The 19,761-nt window shown below is 40.4% G+C and overlaps 1 protein-coding gene across 1 annotated transcript in view; it reads right to left on the reverse strand.

Annotated features, from left to right (window-relative positions):
• Window positions 1-19,761, reverse strand: part of MAP7 (microtubule associated protein 7) — a gene marked incomplete at its 3' end in the record, with an annotated part of 112,246 nt that overhangs the window by 39,242 nt on the left and 53,243 nt on the right. The window contains exons 2-3 of the mRNA XM_081998393.1: window positions 13,857-13,925; window positions 8,513-8,590 (exon numbers count right to left, since the gene is read on the reverse strand). Of these exons, the coding sequence (XP_081854519.1) occupies window positions 8,513-8,590; window positions 13,857-13,925 (147 nt within the window). The remainder of the gene's footprint in view (window positions 1-8,512; window positions 8,591-13,856; window positions 13,926-19,761) is intronic.

Here is a 19,761-nt window from a genome sequence, read left to right on the forward strand (position 1 = left end):
GGGAAATAATCTTTCCTGCTTTTAAATTTTATTTTTTTGAAGTATTAATTTCTACATTTCTCTTATTAGAGAATCAAAGAGGAATATCTGCTTTGTTTTCACTGCCTTGTATATGTACTACTGATACTTATGCATGAACTTAAGGGCTCAGTTTTTGCCATCTACAAGGTAGGTATATACAGTGAAAGAAGGTAGTGTCCTTAGATATATGATGATATCTTCAAGAAAAATAAAAAGTTTCGACTGCCATCTTTTTATTTCATTCTCATATCGCCATTTATGACTTTATAGAAACTCTTTCCTGCTACCCCAGAGAGAAATTAACAAATTGTATTCTAGGGTAAAAAACCTGAAGTTTACCCAAGGGTTAAAAAAGCCTACTCTAAGGTGAAATTTAGGGAAATTAAGCCCTATTCTGAATACACAGGTGTGCTTCTAGAAGCACAGCAAGCTGTGTTTCAGAGACACATGCATCAAATACCTTGCTCATAGAAGGAGCCAGCAGATGAGCCTAGAGGAAAGAGAAAATACCTCCAAAAGGTCCTCAACTTGGAAGAGCAGCCAATTTGCAGGATGTGGAAGGGGAGAATACCCACTTTTATGATGGCTCCTCCAGAAGCTATGCCTGGTGCTGAGCCAATGCGGGACTCCAATATGGGTATGGTCCAACGAAAAGGGTTTTTTTGGGGCTGAGCCTTAACAACTTCATGATACTTTTTTCCCTTGTAATAACACACATTGTCTGACAACATACACAAATCATTCAAAGAAAGTTTAGTCATCCTTCAAATAGTACCTGCATACTGAAAGCTTAAATGTCATAGGAACATTTACATTAAAGCTGGAAAATAGAGAAAAGTCAGAACCTGATCCTTGTTCTATCTCATTATTTAGTACAACCTATAAATTTGAACACAGTCATGTTGCTACAAGGACACAAAATTGGAGCAAAAAACCAAGATTTAGAAATTGAGCCCTGAACATGCTGTTAATACTTTCTGCTTGTTTGCAAACTAGTAATGCTAGATTATATTACAAAGCAACGTAATTAAGGCTATATTTCAGCACCTCTGAAATGAATAACAGAGCAAAAGAAAACAAGGTCAATCAAGAAAGAAATATTCCAACACTAGGAGACATGTAAGACTCAAAACCAATCAATTTTACCCTAGAATTAACTAATTTAATGTGGGACATGTTAACTGCAAACTATGCATGTTTCTTTTGCAGAAATCATTTTGTAGTTTCTTTGCCCAATCATGCACACAGAGCCATTCTTTGCAGGGGTTTTAGGCTGCAAGGGAAGGGGGAGCATGCATTAAGTCTCAAAGCCTCTATTTTCTGTTCATCCATGTGAAGCAAGGGAGGTCCCCCCAGCTCCTCTTTTGCTGTCCCTTCTGCTGTCTCTTCACTCTAGTCCTTTTTTCTTCCTGGTTTACTGCCTATATAAAGGCAGATAAGTAGCACCACACTTTCTCAGTCTGCCTTTTGCATCCACCTTGGACGGACAGCTTACCTGACTAAAGATCCTGTAGCCTTTGTCAATCTTCCCAGCCTTTATCTTTTCTGACTTTACAGCACTGACCTCAGCAATAGCTTTCTCCTCTGACCGCTGTTTCACCTTTCCTCTCAGCCAGCTCCATACTGTCTGAGACTGTGATCGCCTCCTTGCTGCATTAGCAGAAAAATGGATCAGCGGTGCTTTAACTGTACCTAAAAACGGGAACGTTTCATCAGCCCACAGAAATGGCTGACTGAACGAATTAAAAGGTGAACTTCAGAGCTGTAATTAAAGCTGAAGTTAGTATTAGATTCTTTAAGTCAACCCTTCCCCAGTAACCATGCTCTGAGGGACATTCAGCACAGAAATTTTTTGAACTAATCTTCCTTAAAAATTGTTTTCTTGTCTTATAAGCCCTTTTGACACCCAAGTCCTCTGAAGACATCTTAAAATGATTCATATGCTAGGGCCACTGATTCCCAGTTTCTGGGGGGCTGCTGACTGTGGAAATGTTGGAAAGAGTTCTGTCTCCAACTGCCAGAGAAGAGAGTAAGCCAGAAGGAATTCACTAGAAGAAAAAAACCTGTATTTTTTATTAATGTCATATTTTGCCAATGATCACTTTCAAATGGGAGAGGGATACAGAATCACAGAATCACTAAGGTTTGAAAGGACCTTCAAGATCATCAAGTCCAACCATTAATCCAGCGCCACCATGTCCCCTTAAACTATGTCCTGAAGCACCACATCCACACATTTTTTTGAACATCCAGCCAGTTCCTCATCCAGTGAGGAGTACACCTGTCTAAGCCACGAGCCGCCAGTTTCTCCAGGAGAATGCTGTGGGAGACGCTGTCAAAGGCTTTATTGAAGTCCAGGCAGACAACATCCACAGCCTTTCCCTCATCCACTAGGCAGGTCACCTGGTCATAGAAGGAGATCAGGTTGGTCAAGCAGGACCTGCCTTTCATGCTGGCTGGGCCCGATCCCTTGGTTGTCCTGCACATGCCCTGTGAGCACTCTCAAGACAAGCTGCTCCATGATCTTCCCCGGTACGGAGGTCAGGCTGACAGGCCTGTAGTTCCCAGGATCCTCCTTCTGGCCTTTCTTGTAGATGGGTGTCACATTGGTCCAGTCTTCTGGGACCTCCCCTGTTAACCAGCACTGCTGATAAATGATGGAGAGTGGCTTGGAAAGCTCTTCCGCAAGCTCTCTCAGTACTCTCGGGTGGATCCCATCAGGCCCCATAGACTTGTGGGTGTCCAGGTGGTTTAGCATGTCCTTGACTGCTTCCTCCTGGATTATGGGTGGGTTAATTGTGCTCTCCATCCCCATCTTCCAGCTCTGGGGGCTGAATACCCTGTGGATACCTGGACTGGCTATTAAAGACTGAGGCAAAGAAGTCGTTAAGTACCTCAGCCTTGTCCTCGTCCTTGGAGACAATGTTCCCTGCCATATCCAGTAAGGGATGGAGATTCTCCTCCTTGCCTCTCTTTTTGTTGTTAATATATTTGTAGAAGCATTTTTTATTATCCTTTGCAACTGTGGCAAGACTGAGCTCTAGCTGGGCTTTTGCCTTTAATTTTGTCCCTGCCTGACCTAATGAGATTCTTGTACTCTTCATGAGTTTCCTGTGCCTTCTTCCAGAGGTGATAAACTCTCCTCTTTTCCCTGAGTCCCAGAAAAATCTCCCTGTTCAGCCAGGCCGGTCGCTTTCCCCACCAGCTCTTCTTATGGCACATGGGGGCCGTCTGCTCCTGCACCTTTAAGATTTCCTTCTTGAAGACTGTCCAGCCTTCTTGGACCCCTTTGTCCTTCAGGACTGTCTCCCAAGGGACACTCTCAACCAGTGACGTGAACAGGCCAAAGTCTGCCCTCCGGAAGTCCATGGTAGCAGTTTTGCTGACCCCTCTCCTTAACTTCGCTCACAACTGAGAATTCTATCATGTCGTGATCACTAAGCCCAAGACAGCCTCCGACCACCACATGTCTCACCAGTCCTTCTCTGTTTGTAAACAGCAGGTCCAGCAAGGCACCTCCCCTGGTGGGCTCACTCACCAGCTGTGTCAGGAAGTTCTCCTCCACACACTCCAGAAACCTCCCAGATTGTCTCCTCTCTGCCGTGTTATACTTCCAGCAGATGTCTGGTAGATTGAAGTCCCCCACAAGAACAAGGGCCAGCGAATGCGAGACTTCTGCCAGTCGCTTATAGAATATCTCATCTGTCTCTTCGTCCTGGTTGGGTGGTCTGTAACAGACTCCCAGCAAGATATCTGCCTCATTGGCCTTCCCCCTCATCCTTACCCATAAGCACTTTACTTGGTCTTCACAATCATTGATTTCTATACAATCAAAACACTTCCTAACATACAGAGCCACCCCACCACCTCTCCTTCCTTGCCTATCCTTTCGGAAGAGCTTATAGCCATCCATTGCAGCACTCCAGTCATGAGAAGCATCCCACCATGTTTCTGTGATGGCAACTACACCATAGCTGTCCTGCTGCACAATGGCTTCCAGCTCCTCCTGTTTGGTGCCCATGCTGTGTGCTTTGGTGTAGATGCACTTGAGCTGGGCTATTGATTTCAACTCTGGCATGCCACCCCTAGGCTCAACTCTAGTGAGCCTGGTTTTATCCCCTCTCCCCTTCAAATCTAGTTTAAAGCCCTCTCGATGAGGCCTGCCAGCTCATAAGCAAGAATCCTTTTGCCCCTTGGAGTCAGTTGCACTCCATCTGCTGCAAGGAGGCCCAGTGCCATGTGAACTGCCCCGTGGTCAAAAAACCCAAAATTCTGACAACGGCACCGGCCCCCGAGCCACGTGTTGATCAGATGTGCTTTCCTGTTCCTTTCAGCGTTCTTCCCTGTCACTGAAGGGATTGATGAAAACACGTATCGTAATGTGTTCTTTAAAATATTATTTTAATGCTCATGCATTGTAAATATTAATAATTTAATGATTTAGCCAACCTGAAGCTCAGACATATTCTAAAAACTAAGATTAATAACACATTTCCTGAAATGAAGAGTTAAGTCAGATGGCAGGATTACCATCTCTTGTTCCCAGTGCCAGAAACTGAGCCATGTGTCCTTGTCAGGATCATAACTGTGATACAAAAAGGTCAGTCTTCAAGCAGGATTAGTATAGATAAAACATGCACATATGTAAGACTTAAAATGGTTTTCTCAAGAATCAGGGACTGAGATACTGCAAAGTAAAAACAAGAAATCCCCAGTTCCTCCTCTTTGCTAGGCCACTACCTGAGGCTATCAATACGTAACCCATTTTAAAATCCCAGTAACTTTCCCCATTGAAAAGAAAACACATTTTGATTTTTCTTTCCAGTTATGGAGAACCAGGTCTATGCTAATGAATGGAACATGCCCAGAGACCAACTGGCATGGAACAACTTTCACCCGTACCCTCCAAAAGGGTGACAGCACTCAATCACATGAGGAAAAGCCCATGGGCCTCCCCTGACAGTTCCCAAACCCTGTCTGGGAATCAGCGAGGAGACAGCTAGTTGACTCAAGCCAAAACCCTGCCAAGGATCCATCCTAACAGTTTAACAGCAACAACTACTGAGTTTCAGCGCCAGGGAATGCTCTTCAGCACTGTTTAGTTTGCCAGTACAGATACAACCAATATGGCAGAGTTAAGGGTGAAGCCCCCCTACTGAAAAAGCTGAAGCTTTTATAAAACTTTTTCCAGTTTGGCCAGGCCATCTCATCACACTTGCCTTCACAAACTCAATTCTGACAAGGGTGTCACACACAGCTTCCAGTGACCGACACAGCCCATCAGCCTGAGACATGCTAAGAAGGAAGCACAGTGCTGAGCTGGAGCCAGGAGAAGTGTGACAGCTCCCTTTCCTCTGTTCTCTAAGAGCAGCCCCATTTGACAACTACCAGCTTCACCCACCACCACCTCTCTTAGGATTCCCATCTTGCACAACCAAAGAGAGTTGATCTCACACAGAAAGATCTGATATTTGTATTTTAAAGAACAGATGTTAACTTCATGCATAGGCACTTCCAAGAAGCAGAAACGGCACAAAATGAAAACATGATTACTAAAGAGCAAGTAACACACTGAAAGCATTAGTTTAAGATTACCCTAATAATCCTTTAAAGGTTTGAACGTGCATATCAGCAATACACACATTACAAAATGGTTAGGGGAGTTAAAAACTTGAAGCATGGCTAAACAATTCCTTTGTATTTGCTCAGCTGAAAAGGCAAGTCTAAGAATAAAGTTAAAAAAACAAACAAAAAAATCGATACAACTTATTAGTCATGAAGTCATGAAAACATGAGCTGTACAGAAAAAAGCCAAAGAATTAATCTTTCAGAATTGTTGGGATGGCATTTCAAAAGCAATGCCTTTCTTACAGTGAAGGAACTAAAAAGTCTTTCCTTCTTGATGGGTTGATTACCCGGAATAGCATGTGTCCCTGTGTGCCTTCTACATTTCCTTAAAGAAAATTCCAAAATTAAGCATGAATATACTGAAGTGAAAGGGGCATTTCTGTAGAAGCCTTTTTACTCTTTTGAGTTAGGTAGCATAACATGATCCGCAAGAAACAGCGGGTATCAGCACTCCCATAACATACGTGCTATAGGTATCCAGACAAAAAAGTGACAGCACTCATCTTTTCTACACTCTAAACTCTCATTAAAAAGAGAAGAGGTAGACACCCAAGTGTGGTAAGTAAAATAAGACTGCTGAAATACCTCTGCCAGGTGCAAGCAAAACCTCAAGAGTCCAGAGCACATACTGACCTTTCATACCATCTACCACAGCAGAGCAGAACTTGAAAAAAATTAAAGCTTGAGAGTAAAAAATAGCAGGAAAAAATAGGTCTCAAATCAACCCTCTTGTAACATCAGAATATTGCCCAATAAAGAAACATAATCTTTATTAAACTGCTAGGCCACATGATCTCAACAGAAGGGTCAAACAACTTAATTTTCATGAAAAGACAGATAAAATGTGACGTCCTGTGGTTCAAGTTGCTGAAAGTACGGGTTACTACCAGCTCTACACTTACAAAATGGAACACTGTCTTTTTTTTTGGCAGCAGAGAATAATCTTACTGGAGGTATGACTGAAATTCTCAACTTCTGCTTAAAAAGAAGTCTTTGCTAAGCTTTACAGATCCCCTGAATCAAAAGGAGAGGAATTAAGTTTAAATCCAACTTAGTTCTATAAAAAGATTCCTTCCTTCAGTTGCTTTACTGTTGCATGGCTGATGTCCCAGTATTAACAAAATCCAACTCTAATTTTCAGCGAGACATTTATGTAACAACATTATACAACTTGATGTTTAAGACAGACATCTTAGGCATTTCTTTGCTATGGTTCACATGACATGAGTGCCTGATTATCTAGGTTCTGCACTAAAAAAGCTTGCATGCCATTGTAAAAATCATTGCTTTGCTATACTAGAACACAAATATCAAGAGACAGCTCCTAAATCAATGTTAGAAGACAAATATACAGATGAAAGTACAACACAACTTTCAATTTTCTTGTTAGTTCAAAATAATTCTTCATGCAAGAACACACAATACACTCATACATCACAGGGACATGCAGAACTCTCTCATTTAGGAATGAAGGATTCCATGTCAACTTAAAAACCCCTACAGTTTGATGTTGCTTTTAAAATCTGTCACACAAAATGACACGTTTCTCAATGGAAGTCATGTCCTTCCAGTAAGAGATATTAATTTATGAATAGCTACAAAAAAAATCAGAGTTCAGGAAAATTTAAAGAAAGCATCTCTCTGCACTTGAGTAAAGCATTGTTATTGCACAAGGACTGAATCTGAAAAAAGGATAAATTCAAGACATAGTGTCATCTTTGACAAATTAATTAAAATGGGCCAGTGACCTCCTTTGCTCTGGAACCTGAAGAAACTAAGCCTACACACACCATCAACCTCAACTCCAGTAGCAGCTTTTTAGGGATTGGCCAACATCCTGTCATGTTATCCTCTTGAGCAAGCCAAAACGAAAGCTTTCTTTTTCCCCTCCCAAACCACCTTAGTGATTCACCCATGGCTAGTATAACATGACAAGGTGCTGTAAAGGAAAGAAGGATATTAATGCTATTAAGACCTAGATGGCAATAAATCATGGCTCTCCTCCAGGTTAGAAAAAGCACTGTAACTCTGTCTGGAGTTATGTATAGTTCTATAAACTTACAGAAGCTACAAAATTGAAGTGAGTAACTTCTGCTTCTCAAGCCATAAGAACAACAGAGAATCCAAAGAAATCAGGGTGAATGTGTAAAAAATAAGAGGAAATACTTATGCTCCCCAACCTCACAATTGCCACAGAATGTTGTGGCAGCCAAACATATAAGAAGTTTTCAGAAAGCCATCAGTTTGGCTTCAGGTCATTCAATAGTCCTCCCACCACCACACTCAATATACTGCCCACCACTAGCTGATTCCTCAGTACCCTCCACCTTCACTAGTCACTTGAATTACACTATACATGCTCATGCACAGGTGACATTTATAAAGATACTGTTTGACACCTTTTAAAGGTTTTACCTGACAAAAATCCAAGTTTATGTAGAAGAATGCAAACCATACATTGGCAACACAATCTGCAATTCTATTTGATGACAATAAAGGATGCATACAACATATTAAGAACTCTAATCTTAGTTGGTACACAAAATAATCTAAAGCCTGAAAATTCCATTTACATCAGTGAAGCTTCATAGCATGGTTTCAGAAATAAACACATTTTTCATTCAGACTCACAAAGTAATAGGTATGTGACAGGTATAGCAATGATGAATCTCAAGATGTGCATGAATTAAAAAAATCTGTTTTAAAGATGCAATACTGTACCTAGAATGACATCATTGTGTATCTAGCACAATCAGTTTACTGAACGCTCCTAAAAGCAAACTGGCAAAAACATTCCATGCAGATGGTAGCCCATAAAAAGCCCCCAAACAATTAAAAAAAAACAGTATAGAGTAGGCCTTACCTAGCTGTTTTTCTCGTTCTTCTCTCCGTTCTCTAGCAAGTCGTTGCCTGTCATCAACCTTTAGTATTGTTGGATGATCTGCAATTGAAGAGGGGGGGCAATATTAGGCATACAGCATGAAATCAAGTAGTACCATAAACAAACTTTTAGGGGAATGACCATTAAACAACTCTAGTTATTCTACTTTCAAAATAGATCACGTTTCCAGAAATCCCTCTTATCAAAAAATAGAACAATTAAAAATATGATTGTATTCTAATTATTAAGATATAAAACACTCCCAAAGAATGGGCTAAGCTGTAACTCTAAATTCCAAGCAAGACTACTGCCTGTGAAAACCCCGGAAGAAGTTTTGTTTTCTTTCCAAGCCTGTAACAACTCGCTTGCAAGCATTCTGACAAGATACTGTCTATTATTCCATAACCTCTCTCCAAAAGGCATCCACAGGAACTTCTATTATAAAGCAGCACCCTCTTCCCACCAGTACTGCCTCAAAAAACCCAGTAAGCCTTATTTCACAAGACTGAAGCAGCTCGCTACCCATGCAAAAGGTTGGATCAGAACACTGTGGCAGTTCTGACTGAGCTTCTGAAGAAAGTATGATACTGATTTCCACAGATGTGTGTGTGTGAGTGCACATGTTAAAAGCTCTGGCGAACACGTTAAGGCAGTGTATCACATGCATAGACTGGTATAATATCAGTCAAGGTGATAGTTTCCTCAATTATCCTTGTAGATTGTGTTAGCTACATGATTTCTTTTTTAAAAAAATCTGCAACAAGCCACTTGGGTCACAGCAATAAGACTAAGAATAATATGAAACAAATCTGTGTAAGAGCCCAGGCTTGACTATAAAAATTCAGGCTGAGTTGGAAAACATCACTTGCTCAGTGAGTTCTCTGGAAAACAACAAAATGCTGAACAGCTAGCATCCTACTTCCAGCCTCAGCAGTGGAGCTGTTCCAGACAAAAAGGGAACAAAATCCAACTTACCAATTCATCTCAGCATGCTGCCAAAACTAATTTCCTACTCATCCTTAGCCTGTTCTGTTAAACCTGGAAAGCTGTTCATTTTATGCTTTTTCACTAGCACTGAAAAAGTCTGTTTTGAATATAACACACAAGTAAACAAAAAACCCCACAGAAAAATAAAGTTTTCTGGGTATAACGAAATGGTCTGATTATTTCAGTATTGAGGGGAACTCAGATTTTAAGCATTTTAAGATAAAGAACTCTCTATAATACTGTCACCACAGAAGTGCACCTAAAAACAAGACAACAGATCCTTTTCACATTTGCATTTCAGTGTGAATACACAAGTAAGCAATTTGTAAAAACATGTGACATCAGCCTATTTGTGTATAGACTGCATATCTATGAAAAAAGTTACTAGCAAAACAATACAATGGGTCATAAAAATGAGGTTAAAGATATTTGCAAAAATAAATCCCTGAAGTGAGGATGTGCTACACAGATTTTTAATAGTTATGTGAATTAGACGAAAAAATCAATAATGCACATTTCATACTCTCACAGAAGTTTCTATATCAAGATAACAGGATTTCTTGGATGAAAGTTCACTGACAAATAGCTTCTGTTTAATTATTCTTGAACTCTCATCAGTGAAAAACTATCACCTTAACAATGGTCAGAGACTACAGCCCCAATGAATGGCATTAACAGCGATGCCAAGAGAGAGCTGAAAGGCAAAAACCCATTGCATAGTTGGTAGGAAGAAGAATATTCAAACATGATAGCCCCAACGAAAGGTGCAATAAGTGAACAAGTCACCAGCAAAGACAAAGGTAGTCCATCACCCAGTTACAGACCAAAATTTTAATGTTGGTTGAATAGCACACGGTGCTGCCACTTGTGAAACTACGCCTAGCCATGCCACTGCATAGATTTATTCAATGTATGGTGTAGATTAACATCTGGCTGGTGTTAGGAAGTGTGCTGACTTGCACGCAGTCTCTTCAGCACACAGACACAGGTCAAAAGGGTAATAATATTCCTGCTCTCTCATGGCTACCACACAAGATTCACAAAACATGAATTTTTGTAGAGTAATTAGTACTAGTGGAATAATGCACACCAAATATGAATTCCCCTGCAAAACAAGGATTCCCTTCAAGGGCTGTCAGCAAAGTCAATGTAACATCAAGTTGACAGAGAATGATGAGACACTGGGGAAAACCAAAAAATCCTGCTTGTTTCAGAATGTACTATTCTCCTTCCAGGGTTTTTCTTCCTTTCTTAAGAGATTTCCCTATTGGGGAGAAGCAGGAATTCTTCAAAGAGGAAGGAGGGTTACACAGACAGGCAAACTGAAAAGGTCTCCCTTAAGAATTCCTAATTATAAGCAACGGAAAGAATAAAATAAATTTTTAAAGCTGCCCTCTGCAATTCTTTTTGAAGACACCCAATTATTTTTTCTATATCACACACCTGATCAGGTTCACAACTACCCCAACACCCCAGGATGTTAAATCAACCCTAAAGAATTCACATTAATTTGCAGGCTATGCCGAGTGTAAGTATTTCTTCAGTAACAAGCTATATTGCGTACATTTGGGAGCACAAAGAACTAAATCAATATTGGCACAAAGATGGGGATAACACCTTTGCAGCAGACCAGCATTGCCTTTGCTCTGCCAGAAACTGGAGCATACATTACTGGCGCAAATCTTACAACATTAATTAAAATATCTTTTCTAAGCCTTGAAAACGATCCTTCATCGTTTGGCTACAAGCCCAACTTCCAACAATTGTTTTCTGAATCCAGCTGATCTGCTGACACTCCCAGTACATAGCTTCAATAGTGGCAAAACAAGAAAGTTCACTGGGCCTGCTCCCCATTTTATTTCTCACATCTCTGCTCATTAACAACCCGCCAGGCAAATACCTGGAGGATTGGCATTTCTTCTTATTCAGGAGGAACACCAGGACAAACACACAAGGTACTTTGTACTCTCTCTTTCTTGTATTTGTCAGCAGGCAATAGTTTTAAATTGCTGCACAAAGACATGGGAAACGTCATTTGCAAAAAATCCTGTAAAAGTTCCTCAATTCTTACAGAAATAATTGATAACTGGTCACATGCAAAGCCTTGCAGAGCACACTCCAGAAGACCCACATGTTGCTGCTGTAGAAGTTGAAGTCTGGTGATGATGCAATGCATGGGAACTCATGCTCAGCAACCTATTTCGCTACAGTTACATAACTTACAAATGCTTAATATTATGCCTGAGAGGGATGTTTAGAGATTAAATAAGCCATAGTTCTATAAAGGGAATACTAATTTTGTACCTAATGCTGGAAATTAAGCCTCTACACTATATATGAAAACACTATTTTTCATAAACTTACAACACTTACTGTTAGTTCAAAATTATTTTTAAGAATTTACTATTCATTTAAAAGATCTTAGAAGCCATGAACAGTATTTTGCAGAAATTCAGCACTGAAATGTCAGTCATTTTTGGTCCCTAATTATATTAGCAAAAGGAAAATGCAAGCTTTTCAAATCTTATATAATTAATACTCACTGAACTCTTAAGCACAGTTGACGTTTGTAGAAATCAGGTTGTAATTTTGCTAAATTAGTAACTGTTATATGTACTTACTACATATAGCCAGTTTCTGTGGCTCAGATAACTATCAGCTGTACTCTGCTACTTCAAAAGTCAGACTACTGCTATTCTTCATTTTCATCTATAATCCTCTCAACCTCTTCTCACAAATGGCTGCTTCCCTTCTGCCCTTGACTCCTCAGGTGCTACTTTCTTGTACTAAAGAAATCAAAAGAGATATCAAGTGGAAAACACCACCAGTTTGTATGTTAGTTCACAGGGGTGCTGCGGGCAAAAAGAAATGTATGCCACAGCATTATTTGAAAAAACGCATTGCTGGGATCTCCAACTCTCTTCCCTTTGTCTAGCTCCCTTTGCACTGCTACGCACACATTCAGAGTTGCCTTGGACTCCTAATATCTGTTCAGCCTGCAGACGCCTTCCAGACAATAATGACATTTATAGTGACAGCCGTCATTCCTGCTGCAACCTCTTCGGGTTTTTTTTGTAACCAAAACACTGTTTGACACAAAATTCATGTGCAGTGTGAAGAAAAAACAACAACAAACTTCAAACAAACCACCAGCTCTCAGGAACTCTCTCCAACATGAGCTCTCACCAGCTGGGTGCAGAGCTAAACCCTGCACGCATGCCTGTGCCCTCCCTCTCTCCAGCCCAGGGAATGCTGCGTTCCTTTCTATCCAGCATAGATGAAGGGAACATAGGAGCAGCCAGGACACCCTCCTGAGAAGTGACAACTTGGACTGACTACTGCAGGATGAAGTAGATATCGAATACTGCCCAGCACCAAGAGTTCTGTTTTTGCGGTGGAAGTGGGTAATGTTACCTCCATTCTCTCCTCTTTTTCCTCTTCCCTTTCTGATTGAGAGCAGCCGTGAATGCTATGCTTTGTGTCAGACTCAGTGCTGCCCGGCAGAGCATGTGAGGTGTGATCTCCCCACAGATGGTACTGGGATTGCTTCCCTCTGAGGACATAGGCCCAAGGTACCCAGTTTGGGGATAGAGAAGAGTCTGTCAGTACAAACAGACACTGAGCTGCCAGGCTGTCAAGGAGCTGAAAACGGGGTGCTTACAGTGTGCCTAGACCTCAGAAACACAAGCACCTATGCTTTACCAGGTATCTATACAAGATTATTAACTGCATATTTTAAGCTTGGGTACCTCAGTTGCAATACAGGCAGAATTTAGATATTTAAGTGCTCTTCTGGATCTAGGTCTAAGCATGCAAGTGGAACAGACTCACAGCATCAAGGATTACATTAAGCATTTTAGTACATAGATTTTCAACTGCGTAAGTGAACAGTGAATTAAATCCACACAATGTACCAATCAGTAATGACAAACATCTGCCCACTGCATAGAGGATATTACAGAATATGCCATGCTTTGTGATAAGCGAAGAAATGTCTGAACAGAAGCATGTTTATATAAAGCTGTAAATCTTTGCCTACAGCAGACAATTCTCATGCAAGCACAGATACAATTATAGTGGCTTCTGTTGCCTTATCTCACTTCCCAACCCTCATTCCTCCACTGTACTAAGAGTAGATTGTTTTCAGCGTTGCTTTTTTTTTTGCAAACAATCAGAGATTCCAGCCTAACTAAATATGAACAGTTAATTGATATCAGTTTTGACTGAAACAGTGAGATAGGTATAAGAGCATCAAGCATTTTAAAAGTTCAAGACAGCTGTTCTTCATATACCATTGAGGCAAATAGCCCTGTAACATGAAACAGGGGGAATGGCATACCTGGTTTAGTTCCGCTGTTGCTTTGTCCTGAAGTGACTTTCTTGTCTTGTATTTTAGAACCTTCAGCTGCTAAAATACGGAAGAAAAGGAAAGAAATTAATTAACCATATTACTAAACAACAGCTCAAACACCCTATTATAATGCAACTTAAACATCACTGAATTCCCTTTAAAACCACACCATTCTGAAATACCACATTAATACCATTTCACACCATTTTGCATAGGAAAAAAAACCCTCAAGGTTACACAGAAAACACTGAAGCCACAAGTTCCCCATTCAAGCTGAAGAAAGAGCTACAAGAAGATGCCATTTTAACAATATTGCTTTTAATGAGGTGTATGATTTTTTTCATGCTATGCTTAATGCTATACACGCAGCTAATTTTTCTTCTTCCTTCTCAATGATGCTTTGAAAATCACTACTTCCAAAGAACAGCAGCTTTTCATTATTTTTATTTTTTAAATTTAAATTTCCCTTGGAGGAAACTGGATTAATCACACTGGTAAGAGCAAGTTAGTGGGAGGAACAGAATGCAACTGCAGAGTGACTTTGAAGAAGTCAACATTTAAAGGTGTTGCAGTCTCTGGATGCAATGAGGAAACTGTGTTGCTAAAGGTGACTTGCAGATCCTAGGTTTCTAAAGGTATGGTACAAGATACTGGTAAAAACTTCATGACTTTTTGCAAATTACACGCCTATTATGCGGAACTGAATAGAGGACAGTTTATGCCCCAAATCTAACAGAGGAGACATTTCAGTTATTTTCAATAGACTTTTGATCAGGCCCTGCCAGTCTAGAAAGAGGTAATTCTGGGGCTCTGAATGACCTTTCAATAACCCTTTATAAAAAACCCAAAGACTCATCATTATACTTCAAACTACAATCCTATCTTTGGCTTAGCAGCTATTTATAGTTAAAAGCCAAGCCAGAAAATCAGACGCCATAATTTTCCCCAGCTCACTACTGAGCACATCTTCATGTCCAGCTGCTCCACTATAGAAGTGTTTCAGTCCAGAACACAACAATCTGGGAAGAGTCTGAAGACAAACTGCAAGAATTCTAAGAACCCTTCCACAAACAGCTTGAAAGTATTTGCAAGCAAGGATAAAAAGACAGTTTTTAATGATATGAATAAAGCTTAGGGGAAGAAAAAAACAATTTAAATTAAAATATCACTAGAAATATAAGTTGGAAAAAAAACAACTAGTCCAGCTTTAAAAGTTCAACAGGCATTACTATATTAAATCCACTTTAGAAAACATAATTTTAAAAGCTTTTTTTCAGAAGGCTTCAAGCAATTTCTTACACTTGTCAGCTTTAACAATATACACTCAGGCCTCAGTGAGTTCATTCCCTACATGGCCTGACAAAAGTCTTTGTTTCTCCTTTACCTCTTTCCACAGGCATGTTTCAGGATGATCATAAAGGATAAAAGGTAGCAGGAGGAACCTAGGTGACACTTACTGTACCCTTTTTGCTGGGGGGAAGCAGGTGAGTGAAATAGAAAAACAGCATTGATCAAATGTTTAGTGTTCAAGAGCAATGTCTTGCTGACAGCAGAAAATATCACATCATCTCACCAAAAAATCATGTGTGCAATTCTAAATAATTGTCCAAAAAAAGACACTTCCCTCCCCAACAACTGTATTAAGTGTCTCGTGATCAATAGAAGTAACTACCGTCACACCTAACAAATATTGATTCCAAATCACAGTAAGAATTGTCACACCTTAAAGGTAGCCCAAGAAAAGATCTTAGTATTTTGCCATTTTAAATGCCTCATACAAAAGATCAGTTTGACCTATAGGTAGATGGACTGATTTTTGGCAAGATAACCTGAGCAACACTGAACAATTGCACCTCCAGGCTTCATAAGCTCTATCATTATCAAAAACCATACTTTTCCTTCCTCAGTGTTCCAAACAGGTGGTACTAAGCTTGGAAAGAAGTGTTTTATTCACCAGAGTAAGTGCATTTAAACTTTTTATATCATACTACTACCTTAGCTTGGCAGGGGTAGGTTTGCATGTGTAAAACTGATCTCCTGCCTGAATCAGCCATTTAGAACATTCTCAGAAAAAGTCCCACTGTAATGCATGGGAAACCTACAACATGATTCCTATCAGCCTGGCCTAAGGCATCATACAAAGAGAAAGCTGTTATAAAATAATAAAAATACTGTTTCTGAGCATTAGCGAGAGCACTGGTGTTCCAACAGCTTCAGCACAAGTTTTCTTGCATCTCTCAAAGTGCACGTGCATTATTTTCTTCAAGCATCACACCACAGGATAATGCAATAGTCCATTAACTTCAAAACAATAGTTTAAATACCATGCCGATAATATGCTTGCAATAGACCCTAGGTACACAGAGTAATATTTTTCCCACGTTTTCTCTCCTCTGGCATTTCCTTGGAATATTTTGTGACACGGTTTCAGTACACACTCATATAAGCACTCATATGACAAGTGATGAAAAGAACAGATGGCACAACCATGACTTTTAATGATGCTGGATATCAAGCATGAGAATTGGCACGAGTATTTAGTGTAGGTGTGCTCCCACATAAAACAACTCTTGCTCTAAGGTACAGATTAATCAGATAGACAATTAAACATTTAAAATCCAAACCTAAATATGGACAACACTGGTTCCAGCAAGGCTCAATAACCTTACACATGCCAGGAGAGACAACGTTCAACTACCTAATACTTGCTCTGCTGCTTATCTTGAACCACTATCTTTTTACATGGAGGGAATAAATTTGCATAAAGAAGTGTTAGAAATAAGAGGATATTTTTCTGTGAAGCATTCTGGAAACTCAAAAGGCTGAAGGCAGCCTGGGTAATAGTGTGGCTATATTGGGGAAAACAATCACAGAATCCAAGCTGTTGAGGCTGGAAAGTATCTGGAAGTCATCTAGTCCATCCCCTCTGCTCAAAGTGAGGTTGCCTTGAGCAGGCCATGCTTAGTTGGGGTTTGAATATCTCTAATGATGGAGACTCCACAACCACCGAGTAACCCGTGCCAGTCTTTGACCACTCTTCACAATAGACAAGTTTTTCTTATGTCTTAATGGTATTTCTTGTATTTCAGCTTCGTGCCCATCATCTCCTGTCTTGTCACTGTGTGCCACAAAGAAGTCTCGATCTGTCTTTTATTCCACCCCATGAGGTATTTTCCAATATGATGTTGTTCTGATTTTTTTTTCCTTATAGAGTTTTTGATGTTGAACCAAAACAAAGTGATTTGCGCAGAGCCACACAAGAACCACACTGCCCATCCATCCCAACTGAAAGAGCGATCATATGGGTAAATACACCACCCTGACCTTCCACTGATAGAAAAAGCTGTAAGGAGCTGCACCACCTCATCTCCGCTTTGCAAGGACCTGTTTCAGTGAACAGTCTTCCAACAGCCATCCACAAATGAACTCTCCAAACCAGGATGCTCTGGTCAGTTATTAAACTTTTGTCTTTGGCCTTCCTCCCTAGGTGAGATGTTATTTAACATCCATCCTCTTAGATAACAGTTTCAGATAAGAAAGTCAGGTGAAAAGCTTTGTCTAAGCAGGGCCTACAAGGGCTTAAAAATATGCAGTTTTGTCTACCTATCCGGCGCTTGGATTTCAGAGACTGCATAGAAATCATCCACTGACTGAAGCACTGGCAGAATCAAAACCATGTTTTATGTAAAAGTAATTTTAAAATCAAGCTGGATTATCCATTTTACTTCAGCTATTCTCGTCAAGTGCTCACTGACTGGGTAGCAACTGATGGTGATAGAGCATTGGCCTGGTGTAAGGACTGCTTTGAACTTACTACTTTTATTGACTAAAGCAAAATCCCTACTACTATATAATTACAACTTCATGCTTAACACTATCTAGCATGTCATCCAAAGTCACTGATATAAAAACCAGGAGCAGCTCACTACAGGTTAGCAAAAGTAATTTGCCATAAGACAAGCTTTGACAGAGCTGCTTCAAACTTGTAAAATAATCTGCTCCAGCTGCCAGAAATACAGATTCCTTAAAGTCAAACACTTTCTCCCCTCAATTTTCAATGAGTTTTCCCTCCCTCCTTTCACCACATGCTTCTCTTCTAGTGTTAAGTTACACAGACCTGTGTGAAACACCTAACCGCACATATGTAAAAGTGAATTTAACTAAGCAATAGAAGTCCAGACATAATAAAAATGCACATCTATCAGATGATTTTAAAGATGTGTGCTACCAATAATTGCTTAAAAAGATAGAACAGTACAGAACTTCAATTTTAAGGCAGCTTTTGAGGATTAAAATGCAAGCGTGGAACAATACTGAGAACAGTATGTTCCTTTGGCAATAGGAGGTAAATGCCCAAGTTAAACAGATTGTGTGGTGTACCTATACCCTAAGTATACACTTGATAGCAAGTGCCTAACTGAAACATGTCAGATATGAAATTTTATTACTTTAGGTTATATGCTTGTGAATAGAAGTTTAATCTGAAAAATTAACTGGAGGACTACATCACCAAAACAACATAAAGGATTCTGCTGCCATCCTGATACGTGCACTACATTATTGTATTTTGTTATTTTAAGCATGTAGCATGGTCTGTAATAAGACCCTGACTGGGAATCAAAAGCTGCTCAGCTTCTCTCTCTCAGGTCTGCCATTACTATATGGTGTAGTATGAAACAAAACTAGACCTCAGTTTCTCCTTCTGGAAGGAAGGAAAAAAAGAAGAAAGAGACATGTACTGCGACTAAATACATATGCATTTGTAAACACTGAGCTCTGAAGTAAAACCAGTTGCAGCACAGAATTCAGTCTTTAAATATTCCAGAGGCAGAGCTGAAAGAAAGGGAATTGTGAGGCTGACCTGTTAGGGAGGATCTCTGTAGCTTCAGCTTTTAGCTTTACCTTGAAGAAAGGCAAGTGCAAAACTGGGAAGTTACTCCTAAAAAAGCAGTTTTGTGATAGAAATGATTTCTATTTACAAATCTACAATCAGTTCTGATATGTCTATGTGTTCACCTTCAGACAGGTTTAACTGATACTTCTGTTACCAGGACAAGTACAAGCTCTAGGACTGATAAGCAATTTCACATAGGATTTATTCCATTTCTCATACAGCCATTATAATGGCACTCAGTCACTTCCCACAGCAGCTAAGATTCCCTGTCCCAAAGCCTACTTTCTGAAAGGGTAACAAACGTTTTTTGCCTCACTTCTGTGCCTGGGAAGATCATGGAACAGATCCTCTTAAAAGCTCTGCTAAGGCACATTGAGGACAAGGAGGTGATTCAAGACAGCCAGCACATCTTCACCAAGGGCAAGTCCTGCCTGACAAACCTAGTGGCCTTCTACAATGGAGTGACCACATCAGCAGACAAGGGAAGAACTACCTATGTCATCTATCTGGACTTCTCTAAGGCCTTTGACACAGCTCTCTAAATTAGAGAGACAGGGATTTGATAGGTAGACTGTTGGAATTGGTTGCATCCAGAGGGTAGTCATCAATGGCTCAAGGCCCAGAATGGAGATCGGTGACAAGTGGTATCCCTCAGGGGTCCATACTGGGACCAGTAGTCTTTAATATCTTCATCAGTGACATAGTGGGATCGAGTGCACCCTCAGCAAGTTTGCAGATGACACCAAGCTGAGTGGTGCAGTTGACATGCCTGAGGGATGGGATGTCATCCAGAGGGACCTGGACAAACTCAAGGAATGGGCCCATGTGAACCTTGTGAGGTTCAACAAGGCCAAGTACAGGGTCCTGCACCTGGGTCAGGACAACCCCTGGTATCAATAGCGGATAGGGGATGAAGGGATGGAGAGCAGCCCTGCCAAGAAGGACTTGGGGGTAACTTGTGGACATGAGCCAGCAATGTGCACTCACAGCCCAGAAGGC

The sequence above is a fragment of the Phaethon aethereus genome (assembly GCF_964289735.1).
Source record: "Phaethon aethereus genome assembly, chromosome: 3".
In the NCBI taxonomy this organism is placed as follows: Eukaryota; Metazoa; Chordata; class Aves; order Phaethontiformes; family Phaethontidae; genus Phaethon; species Phaethon aethereus.